Source organism: Terrapene carolina, unplaced genomic scaffold, assembly GCF_002925995.2.
Source record: "Terrapene carolina triunguis isolate 2854851 unplaced genomic scaffold, T_m_triunguis-2.0 Scaffold111, whole genome shotgun sequence".
Lineage (NCBI taxonomy): Eukaryota > Metazoa > Chordata > Testudines > Emydidae > Terrapene > Terrapene triunguis.
In genome coordinates this window covers 29,273,076-29,286,062 of record NW_020664462.1, presented here as the reverse complement: position 1 = coordinate 29,286,062, position 12,987 = coordinate 29,273,076, and the positions used below count along the sequence as shown (strand labels likewise).

Sequence of the window (12,987 nt, the reverse complement as noted above, 5' to 3'; positions counted from 1 at the left end):
CCTTTCCTGAGCTGAGCGCCTCTCAGATCTGGAGGTAATCTGGCTCTTTATGATTTCCTCCAAGATCTTGCGATAGGCAAATTACTGCAGTTGGGGTAAGGGAATGTGAAAGAGTTTGCAAACTCAGCTGAAAAAAGAATGGGAGACATTGGAATTCCTGGAGACAATCAATCAGATTCCCAATTGAACTACTTAAAGGGCTATGATGTAAAAAGCATGTCACTATTTACTGATAACACCATACTTCTGTGCAATTAGGCAAATATGAAGCATGTTAAGGATTAAAAAAATCCATCAGTCTTATCAACATTATATAGGATCTTCACAGAAATTCTAGTGAATCAAGACTATAGGGCTGCTGGACATTTTAGAAAAAAAGAATAGGCACAATTTTAAGTCATTTTTCATGAATGAGCTTCCGGAGAAGACTGCAAAAGACAAGGACCCTGCGTACATTATGGAATGGTATTTGACAGAGCGGAAACATTAATGGGGAGGAAGTACACAGCTGTATATAAAAACCCAGCAGTGGGGTCTTTGATAAGACTAGGAGCAATGAAGCCCAACCACCAGAAAGGCAGGGAGGAGTGTAAATATGTGCATAGAAAACTGACTATGGCCCCTTTCACATACCTCTGAAACAAGCAGAAATTTACCTAGAGTAGGAAAAAGTTTCTCTGCCCTCCATTGGCCAGATGGGGTGGGGGGAGGGAGAATTGGAGAGTCAATTGGCCCTCGCACTTCCTAATTTAAAGCCTTCCTAGATTTTTGGGGACCATATTGCCTTACTTTTTAGCTGCCTCACCACCCCCCCTCCCTGTAGTAGTAGTTTGATGAGCTGAGTTTTCAGGGTACAGTGGGTTGGACAGATCATCTGTTTTGGGGGGTCAGGAAGGAATTTTTTCCTGCTGGATCAAATTGGCAGAGGTCAGTATGATTTTGGCCTTCCTCAAAGCAGTGTGGAGGCACAAATAGGTTAAATAAAGTAGGACCGGGAAGTCTAGCATTAGGAGATGATACAGGAATATTTAGTAAATCACAGCTTGTGTCCAGTATCTAGTGATACTGGATACATGGCCCTACTGGAAACTGGCCCTACAAAGGGCCAGCTCCCAATGGTAAATGAAGACCCAGTTTTGCTGGTGGACCTTGGGCCAGTCGGAGAAGTGGAGATCCAAATTTCTTCAGACTGAGGTCTCCCGTTGGTGCACACTGCTCCCCTTGCAAGGGGAAGGACAAGAGGATTCATAAGTGAGCTGTATTCTCATGGTTGGCCGAAGAGGGTCTACCCTGAGTTATTGGTTAAATGGTGGGAGACCTGTAGCCCTGCACTGGTCCCAGTTAATTGCCTGGTATGGGTGGGGGTGCGTGCATAGCACAGCCTCTCCCCCCGCCCCCCGTTAGTAAAGTTGCAGCTTGTCACTTAAATCCATCCTGTTGGGCTTGCCTAGATGGAGAGTTAGTGTGTGGCAAGCAGGGGCCTAAATCTACAGCACACTAGTTTACCATGCACTCACTGCCTGTGTGGACACTGCTACCCTGCACTAAAAGTTCCCTAGTAGGCCTTAAGCTGCCTCCAAGCAAGTGATTGCTTGGGGTGCTGCTCTTTTAGTGCCCTTGCATCGTGAACCCCAGTGAGAACCTGGGGGTCACATCCATCATAACGCATATAGTTTTAGTGTCACAGACCCTTTCCTATCTTCTCCTAACCTTTTAGGAACTTCTCGTGAGTTCACTGAAGTCCTACAGTGCAATAATCTCTGCAGCCGACCAGCTTCTCCAGCAGAGCAACTCCTGATCAGGGAAGCCTCTCTACTTCTCATTTCCACTCATTAAACTATCCCTTCCCTCACACACCCTCTCCCCCCGCTTCAAGAACGTCGACAGGAAAAAAAGGAATTGAAATAAAAAACTGACTAAGTCAATTAAGATGTATAAATAATGTCTTTGCTATAATTTCTTCTGGCATAGAAAGAATTATCACTTTTTTTTTTTTAAACAGAAAACAAAGTGGACAAGACTAACACACCATGTTTAAAAGTGAAATAGAATATCTCAGCAAATGGGAAACAATCACAAGTTACTAAAGAAATTTTTTTTTTGCTCACCCCATAGGTCTAAAAGGTAAACTAAATATAAGACCAGGAATATCTCCAAACTGATACAATAGTTGAAATTCAGAAGTGTTAAATAATTAAAATGTGAGAACTGAACAAAAAAATTTCCAATCTCTTTCTCTGGACTCATCTATTTACCTGTATGTATGACAAATTATATCACTGATTTTTAAGCAAGATGGTCACAGCCAACTATAGACCCAGTAATGACAAAGGATGGTGCCTCCAGCTTCAGAGTAGTTTCCCAGAATTATCTGAACTACCCCACACATCACACACACCCTTTGGCGGGGTCCCAGATGTAGATATTAGTTTCAGAAATGGGGAACATTTTTAGTTGGACTGAAATTCATCCCCAATTTTGCAAGCAAAATAGAACTTGATTCTTCAGTTCCCCCAGAACGCCACCATTTGGTTATTTTATGTAAATGGCAATCACCGCACTGGTGCTTTACACTTTATTATACAAAAGGAGAAAACATTGGGTCCAGAGATTCTCTTACACAGACAAATTCATAAGTCACCTCACAGGTTTACATTTCTTTTTATCTGGCAAGCATAACATGATATTCTATGTACATGGCAGCCTTTTTATTTAAAGAACAATTATGTTAATTCCTGCAAGATTTCATGTTCAGCTAGGTTTGCAGTGGGCAAGTTTGCAGTCTGTATTTAATCATACTCTCTTGACTTCCATTAGACAAAGAAAAGTACTGTTATTTGAAATGTAAAATCCTACACGTCTTGAGATGTGTGAAAGTCTTACTTGGGTACAATTACATATATCTTTGCTGGCCTATAACTTCACTGCTCTGCTAGGCAGAAAAATGCAAGAATCCTTTAATTAAACACTAAATCTTTTGCAAGCATGCTCTTTTCAAGTAAATGAAATAAGATTGCTGACAACTGCGGCTTTTGGGATGTGTATATAGATATACTGTAAAATGAGGTTATTTGTGTTGGTATATCATGAACATTAGTTGGACTAATCTTGACAAGGTACACAACAAGGTTAATATTGCATAATGTCCTACTGTAGGGGTTGGCAACATTTGGCATGCGGTCCATCAGGATAATAAGCTCGCGGGCTGTGAGACATTTTGTTTACGTTGACCATCCGCAGGCACGGCCCCATGCAGCTCCCAGTGGCTGCGGTTCGCCATTCCCGGCCAATGGGAGCTGCGGGAAGCGGCGGGCAGCTGAATCAGTATTACCTGTAACAGAAGCATTTAATTTATTTAACTATATACAAAACATCCTCTCCCACCTTAATGCTTTCAAGAGTAGCTAAAGCTGCAAAAGGTACTTTCAGACTTTACTATTTGTGATCACTAAAGTTCTTATCACACTTATCACAAGAGCAGGGATCCTACATGTACAAACTGCGTAATTTCAATGGGACCAGGAGCAGAGGGGATGCAAGAGTTTTCCATGCAGATAACCCTTAGCTCTACCTCCCTCAATACATTTTTAAAAAAACTATACATTTATCTTTGTATAACAGGAAATGAACATTTGTTACTGGCAATGTTTTTCTCTCCTTTCCCTCTGTTGGGTGATGCATGGCAGCTGCATTCCATCTTCCATTTGGCTGTGTTTTAAGACACCATCACTATCCTATCACTCAGGCCCACAACCTGGGTATCATCTTTGACTCAGGCCTCTCTCTAGGTCCTCACATCCAGGCTACATCTAAATCTTGCAGATTATTTCTGCATAACATCTGTAAGATACGGCCTTTCCTATCTACCCACACAGCTAAAACTCTTGCCCAGGGTACCATCACCTGATGTCTCAATTATTGCAATGTCCTCGACAAATTCAGTCTTGCACCACTCATATCTAAGGCTGCGATTTAATCACAGGTATTTTTAGTAAAAGTCATGGACAGGTCACGGGCAAGAAACAATAAATCACGGCCCGTGACTTGTCCATGACTTATATCATAAATACCCCAATTGAACTGGGGGGGGCGGAAGCACGCAGCACCAGCTGCCGGGGGGGGAGCACGCAGCACCAGCTGCCGGGGGGGGGGAAGCCCCGGGGGGCCAGCTACTGCTTCTGCCACTCCCAGGATGGCTGCTCAGGCGGCCCCCAGGGCCACCTGCATTGGCTGCTGCTCGGACGGTCCCGGGGCTGCCAGAGCAGCGGCTAGCTGCACGGCCGCCCGAGCGGCTGGCTGCAGAGCCGGTCCAGCAGCGCCCGGTGTGGCTGTCCACAGGGTTGCCTGAGCAGCTGGTCCTGGAGCTAGCTGCTCGGGCAGCCCTGGGCTCAGTCACACTGGCCGCTGCAGAAGTCATGGAATCCATGACTTCCGCGACCTCACTGACAAACACGGAGCCCTACTCATATCCATTCAGAATGCTGCTGCAAAGATCATTTTCCTAGCTTGTTGCATTGATCATATGACCCCCTCTCTTTGAATCCCTCCACTGGCTCACCCTTCTCTATGTTATCAAACTTAAAGCTACTTGTCTTCACTTTCAAGATCCTTTATGAACTATCCCCACCCAACCTATCATCTCTCACTTGCTTTCAAGATGTTGACTCCTGCCTCCAATTGACCCATGATGCCAGCCTCCATTGCCCACTGTTGAAGTTTTCAAACAAGCACCTTCATACTTTCTTTTATGCTGCGCCTCACGATTAGGAGGAAGCTCCTGGTAAACACTGGCAAAATTACCTCATTTTCTGCCTTCAGATCTCTCCTTAAAACTCTCCTTTTTCTACAAATGCCTACAAAACCCTTGACAATGATTTGACTGTGACTGTGTTATCACTTCTAGTGTGTTGACCAATACAGTGTACAGTAACTCCTCACTTAACGTTGTAGTTATGTTCCTGAAAAATGCGACTTTAAGCGAAATGATGTTAAGCGAATCCAATTTCCCCATAAGAATTAATGTAAATGAGGGGGTTAGGTTCCAGGGAAATTTTTTTCACCAGACAAAAAACTATATATATATATATATATATTTGTCTGGTGAAAAAAATTATATATATACACACACGCGCGCGCAGTATAAGTTTTAAACAAACAATTTAATACTGGTACACAGTGATGATGATTGTGAAGCTTGGTTGAGGTGGAGGAGTCAGAGGCTGGGATATTTCCCAGGGAATGCCTTACTGCTAAATGAACTAGCAATTGACTGAGCCCTGGAGGGTTAACTCTCACAACATTCTACAAGGCAGCAGGAAAGGAGGGAGGGCAGACAGAGACACACACCCTGTGTGTGAGAGAAAAAAATGTGCATTTCCCCTTTAAGTAGCTGACCCCAGGCTTAAGTACACTGCCTTGTTAATTAAATCAGCTTGCTGAGACCTGAGACAGCAGCTACTGCCTAGAAGTTCCCTCCCTCCGTCGTGTGTCCCCCCTTCTCTATGGAAGATGGGGTAAGTGGAGTGCAGGAGCAGTGGGGAGGGGGAGACACCCTGACATTAGCCCCCCTTTCCTCCCCTCTCCCCGTATAGCAAGCAGGAGTCTCTGGGAGCAGCTCCAAGGCAGAGGGCAGGAGCAGCACATGGCAGTGGGGGGAGGGACAGCTGCTGCACAGGGAACTTAGGGAAGTGGGGAGCTGATAGGGGGGCTGCTGGTCCACCCTCGTTCCAACCACCCACCAGCTAGCTGCAAGGGGTTGCTCTTTCTGCAAGCAGTGGACAAAACAGGAGGCTGCCAAACAACGTTAGAAGGGAGCATTTCACAACTTTAAAGGAGCATGTTCCCTAATTGATCAGCAACTTTCTCGTGTTCTATACGTAGACTGTAAGCTCTTTGGGGCAGGGAATGCCTTTTTGTTATGTTTCTACAGCACCTAACACAATGAGGTCCTGGTCCATGATTAGAGTTCTCAGGTGCTAAGGTAATACAAATAACAAAGACATACACTCAAATCAGAAGGTGGAATAGAATCTGCAAGGTTTCATGAGCAATCCAAAATATTTTGATCCTTAATTTTCCCTCTGATTTACTCTGCCCCCTACATCCTGGATTCTTTAAAGCAAATACATAATCCATTAAAATTCCACACTTCCATAATCCTTTGTCTGTATGATATTGTAGAAAGTTCTGTAATGCCTTTGTTGAAGTGTGAATCTAAAATTAATTGCTTAAAGGCAATCATAACCCACTTTGTTTTTCTTTGTATTATAATATCCTGTTCTTGATGATCAACGTGGACACTGAAAAGAAGAAAGGTAATATGATCTATTTCTCTTTGAACTGATTTTGGAATCTTATCAAGAAGTTTTCAAAACCTAGTTATGTTAGCTGGGGATTCTTGAAAGTCCTGAAGCTATTGTTTTTGTTTTTGAATATTCATGGTATTGAAATTGTACATTTTGCAACTTCTGAGTCGTTCTAACTTAATTTCTGAAAACTATTAAGTTTTAACAGATTTAGGTATATCTCTGTAAGAAGGGTAACAGCAAACATCAATACACCTCTACCCCAATATAACATGACCCGATATAACACGAATTCTTATATAACGTGGTAAAACAGTGCTCCGGGGTGGGCGGGGCTGCGCACTCCGGCAGATCAAAGCAAGTTCAATATAATGCGGTTTCACCTATTACGCGGTAAGATTTTTTGGCTCCCGAGGACAGCGTTATATCGAGGAAGAGGTGTATTAAGTCAGCATTTACCCACTTCTAAAAAAATGCTAAATAATCAACGACTCAAAATGTTATAGAAACCTAAATCATTCCATGCAATTTTCTGAGAAACCAATCTGATTTGTAATTTGGTTATAAAAAGTAATCAGTATGGCTGTTTTTTTCAGATGCAGATACTTGTTAAAAAAAAGTATTCACCTTTCCACAACTCCATTCTGTCTCAGTTGTATTGTGCTATTTAATGTAACAAGACATAAAAATCTAATTTCCAAAAAAACATTTAAATTATATAATCTGGAAATTTATAAGGTATCCTCTTGAAGAAAAGAATTTATTTCTTCAATCTATTTTCAGTTGTTTTTCAATCAGAGCTCCTGTTGTGATAACATTACTATCGATCTCATTTGCTAGAAAGTAAACCAGTCAACTAGCAAGTACAAAAGACTTTCAACATTGAAATAGACAAAAATCTATCTTATTGCTCCTGAGAAATCACTATAGTAGTTGGGATTTCAAAGCTATATTTTAGATTTTATTTAAACTATGAATCTGAGTGACATGTAAGGTGATATAAATTACCTGCCACTGTAACTCAGTCTAAACTTAGCAATGGTATGGCTTAATTAAACTTATACCTTCCTGTTAGTTGCTTTTCCTTCTACACTCTTCTCTTTATACATCCCCATATTACAGCATGAAAAGTACACCAGCTTTGACACTCACTTAGGCTAGGTCTACACTACAGCGGGGGGGTCGAGCTAAGATACGCAACTTCAGCTACGTGAATAGCGTAGCTGAAGTGGCGTATTTTAGGTCGACTTACCTGGCTGTGAGGACGGCGGCAAGTCGACCGCTGCCGCGCCGCCGTCGACTCCGCTGCCGCCTCTTGCCGCGGTGGATTTCCGGAGTCGACGGCAGAGCGATCAGGGATCGATTTTATTGCGTCTTCACTAGACGCGATAAGTCGATCCCCGATAGACCGATTGCTACCCGCCGATCCGGCGGGTAGTGAAGACGTGCCCTTAGACTCTATTACACCTAGTATGGGTGTGTACCTTACCTGTATCACACCTTGCATACCACCTCTGCATTTGGCCCATTGTCCTTATGCTGTACTTCCTTCCTACTTTTACTGTCCGAAAGAGGAGAGTTAATTTTTGGGAAGGGGCAAAGAGGGGAAAAAGTCTGTTGAGAGAAAATGTCAACAACAGCATTGATAAATGAAGGGTTTTAGTCCTTTTTCCATGGTATTCATTTAAAAGTTATTGTTTTAATGGCTGCATTTAGGATGAAGAGCTATAAGAGACAGATTATTAGATAAATGTTTTATCGTTTAAGTCATTCTTATGAGTTACACAGTAAACTATCCCGTTCAGGTTGAAAAAAAAACCACCCATATTCAATGATCGATTATATCAATAATTTATTGTTCTGCATAAGAAGGTAAAATGAGATTTCAGGCATGACATCAATGTCTGAATTGATGGCAACTTCAAGTATAGAGCTAGATACAATAGTATAAAATGTTAACATTTGTTTTACTATGGAAAACAGCAAAAATACAATAAAAATATCTGTACTTGGATGTAAAAACCTTCAATTATCTAAAAACCAAACAGCACAAACTGAATATGCATAATATTTAAGACATGTTTTGTCACCTTTATCCATAAAACCTTACAAGTCAGAAACATACAATACATTATTTTTATTGTAATGGAGGAAATTTATCAAGAAGTGGGTTTGTAATTCAGTAAAATGAGCATGCTGTTGTCCAATTAATAAAATTGTCAAGCTAAAACATTTTTTGTCTTGACCTAGTACCATATATAGAAGCCTCTACTTTTCTTGGTGAGAACACACTGCAATAATGCTAGTTTTTAAAGAGAGATTTACTGGAATGGGCTGTCCCATTCTCCTTTCTAATAACTCATTACAAACTTATTTCTAGGAGCTTAAAGATTTCCCCACACTCTATTCCTTTTGTTTGCTGTGTGTATACATGGTTTCATTTGTCCTTGTTCTCTCACTACCAGAACAATTAAATTATCTTCTTGCTAGGAAATAGGTATGTGACCACCCTGTGTTAAATATTGCCATTGCCACACAGAGGATCAGAAAGCAAGTCTCTCTGTAAAAGGAACAAAGTGTTGTGGAGCTTTCAGTCTATCACCCCACAAAGTAAGCATATTGTATGAGGCCCTCCTAGACCCTACCAACATGGGAATAAGTCTTAAAATTGTTTCAAAAGGACACTACAGCGCCGGCAATAAGGCTGCAGGGCAGCCAGGACCCCTCTGTTTCTAACAGGGCTTTCAGACCATTACAGGGTCTGTTTCCCAAAGGGCAAAAACAGTTCCCTTATTTAAAAGATATAGTACAATAGTGGTCTGATGCGCTTCAGTTTACTAGCAGTATTAGCATATTGTTTAATAAGACTGACTCTCCCCTGATATAAAAGGACCAGATCCTGAGAGGTGCAGAGCACCCTCAGCTATTGCTGTCTGCAAAAGAAAGTGAGGGCACTCAGCATCTTGCAGGTGTAGGACTCTAGTGATTTGCTGAAGAACATTCCCTGTAAAAATAATTACATTTTGAATAATTAAAAAATAGAGAACATTTCTCCAGCCCACACTATGACTGTGATTTTCATGCAATTAATATAAATCACTGAGATGTTATTTATGTTACAAACAACCTTAAGTCCACCAGAAAAAATAGTGAAATCTGACAGATATGTTTGAAGTTACATTAGGCTGTTCAACTACAGTATACGTGTCAATAGTGAGATATAATATATGTCAATAATTCCAGTACAAACATTCAAAAACTCCTAATTTTTTGTTGTTGCTCTATTTCAATTGTTTCACCTAATTTTAAACCAAATTCAATGACCCCAAGGCCAAATATGCATTTAGGATACAACTGCCCAGAGCTGATGGCTTTATCAGCATATAAACTAAAATATTTACATGGAATGTTGATTTAACTTACAAAGATGGTGTTTCTAATTACAGGCACCTACTAACCTGTTATTTAGAAATGATCACGCTGATGAGAAATTCAAAAACTTCATATCCTTTTCCAACCCGTTCACAAATATAAGTTTCACTGAGTTCTTTTTTCTTTATGCTAACATAAAATAACTGTGCTTCCTGTTTGAATGCTACAGATGTGATGATCTAAGTTAGCAAGTTCATTCACACACTGCATCTATATTACAAATTCACTTGCACAATTAGTACACATGCTTTACTCTTTCATTACGTGTGTACTCACTTGCTGCATATCAGTAGTAAATCAAGAAAAATGCGAGGTTACCTACGTTAAATATACATGATTTACCATATATTTGCTTATTCTATTACACAGAAAGCTATCAGGTTTCAAATGTATCTGGGCAGTGTTAAAGATGAATAATTTTTTTTGTAGTGAAGTTTACAAGTTTAAACTCAAAGAAAAGCTTTCATATCTAAAACAGTGCATTTTGACATTACATATTTTTCAAAACAAATATTGCTATGTATTTTTTAATAAAAGCAATTCATGCACTGCAACTGCTTACTCAAATCTCAAAGATTTTCCCTAATAATTATCTGCTAATAAGTTAAAAGTATTTTAAAGAACACTAGAAATGTCTGAAGTTGATTTAAAGTAAAATAAAACAAAAACAAAACCCCCACACACCCTTACTACTACATAGCTATTCATGCCAATATACCTCTGATCTTATAGAAGATTAACTCACAAAGATTTTTTAAATTATATACATTTAAATAACCTATATTTTCCCTTATTCAGATAAATATTCCCAAGTTGTTGTGCTGCAAAGCATGCATGCAAAGAGTTTCAAGACCTGCATACTCACAGCAGAACAGTAGCAGCAGACAACTGTAGCTCTTTTACAGCGCATTTTACAAGTAAGCCACTGAATACTTTACTTCTCTCTTTTGGTGAAAAATTTAAATACAAATGAACACTAGGATCACTCTGTACACATAAGATAAAGCTCACACTTTTAAGAAAGTAAAACAACCCCTCTTGATACTTAACCCAGGTAAAACTCTGATGTCCTTCCTAACCAGAGAAATATTTGTCATTTTTGCCTGTTTTAGTTCTCTTAAGCTCTCTTAGTTAAAGTACAATAACCTCCAAGTGCTCATGTGCAACTTTATATGGCAGTAGCTATGTTTGAGATCACCACAGCATTCAGTATTAATTAGTATCTGTGCTACCCCTCCATTAACAAAACTCAACTTGGAGATTTATATGTAAACAGTAACAAGGCGTTTAGTAGTTTTGGGTGCACTACTAGCTCAGTATATTGCATCTGATAAGACTTGGATTCAATGTGATTTTATTGTCCCCAAATTCTGAACAGGATGGTTTAAGATACAGAAAAAGAAGACCTGCATTCCAATTACACCAAGTCCTTAACTACATGTCAGTTTGCCAAAGTTAGAAAACCCTCACACCAATTAAATGGCAACTAATTGAGTTCCAGCCATGCACTTTATTAAAAAGATTATGAACTATCATCATTTATATTCCTTATTTATAGTGTTATGAATGCAACCAGCTGACTGGAACCCAAAAGGTCTCTGTTTCCAATTTGTCAAATGTTGCTTTCAACTCATTGTAAGCTGTGGTGAGGTCATCGTTGACTATAACTTTGTCAAAGAGATGGCCGTATTGGCTTTCCATCATCTGTGCAGATTTAATCATTTCTTGAAAATCTTCTTCCTAAGAAAATCAGTATAAGAAGTCAGTCAAAAGTACAATTGAATCAATTCACATCAGTGTCAAATGCAAATTTACATGGACTGTTTTATTTAATTTCATATATTCAGTTTATTTCATATATTCAGTTAAGCCAGTAGATGGAAATTGTGCCACTGACCATGAACTTTTCAGAAACCATCATTTCAAATTAATTCTCTGTGAATATTTTCACAACTAGGTTTGGCCTGACAAGGCAATTCTTTCCTCTTTTCCCTTATAGCAGTGTAATTAGCCACTAATTGATAATTACAGAGAAATTTCTGTGGTAGAAATGCCAGTGGAAAAATATTTTTAGCTGTTTACATTAATGGTGCACTAACAACTGCATTACCTAAGTCTCCGGTTGCTATTAGCAAGGGATTTATTTGAGCAGGGGCTTTACTTTTTCAAATGTACCTTTAACATGTTTTCTATTTTTCTCTATACATACACGTGTAGAAGTTTTTGTTTTGTTTTTTTGTTTGGTTTGTTTGGATAATTATTTTTTAAACAGAAGTAAAAAACAACAGTAACTGTGACTCTTCCCGAGGTACCCCAGGGTTGTCAGGCATCTTGCTATCACTTGCCCTTAGTATGAGGAAGCCTTGTCTGTGCTTGCTGGGGGTCAGCTCCCTAACTCCACTGGCCGTGAGAAACACAAGCACTCCCATTGTGCCCAGGCTCTGTTGTCCCTCTGCAGATTAGAGATAGGCACACACCAACCCCTGAGCATCCCCCTAAAGCAGGGGTTCTCAAACTGGGGGTCGGGAGCTGTCAGCCTCCACCCTAAACCCTGCTTTGCTTCCAGCATTTATAACAGTGTTAAATGTATAAAAAAGTGTTTTTAATTTATAAGGGGGGTTGACTCAGAGGCTTGCTATGTGAAAGGGGTCACCAGTACAATAGTTTGAGAACCACTGCCCTAAAGTGTCCAGCTCCTGGTCCACTGGACACACTCAGAATTCAGAGATTTGCTGCTTCCAAAGGAACAGTACCTCCCCGACCTTACCAGTTACACCTTAAGATCACAGCTCCACTTAACATGCAGCACTTGCATATGTTTATGGTGAAAACAAGCAAAAGTATATTTAACAAAGAGTAGAGAGCCCAATGATAGCAAGTAAAAAATTGGAAACAAATGGTAACATATAAAATAAAAATATAACATGAACTCTAGAACCTAGACTTATTGAACTAGTTACTGTCATGTCTTGTAGAACAAAAGCTCACTCAAAATCCTACCAGCATATTACAGCCAGGTTTGGCTATGATCTTCCATTCATGAGACAAGTCACACGGTCAGATTGCCTTCTCAGTGGAAAAGATCCTGAGTGTCTCTCTGTACCCCCAATTATACCCCCCACTCCAATCCGTTATCTTTTCTCATAGACAGATGCCCCTGCTGGTTGTTTTTTTCCTGGGTGCCTGTTTCTTGTCAATTTTTTACTATCTCTTGATTAGCATTGGGCTCAGTCTGTAAATAAACCTAGAT

At 40.1% G+C, this 12,987-nt stretch overlaps 1 protein-coding gene across 1 annotated transcript in view; it reads right to left on the bottom strand.

Annotated features, from left to right (window-relative positions):
• Nucleotides 1–8,140: 8,140 nt before the first annotated feature.
• Nucleotides 8,141–12,987, bottom strand: part of MPP7 (membrane palmitoylated protein 7) — a 197,978-nt gene continuing 193,131 nt past the window's right edge. The window contains exon 16 of the mRNA XM_029911622.1: nucleotides 8,141–11,477. Within this exon, the coding sequence (XP_029767482.1) occupies nucleotides 11,298–11,477 (180 nt within the window). The 3' untranslated portion in view covers nucleotides 8,141–11,297. The remainder of the gene's footprint in view (nucleotides 11,478–12,987) is intronic.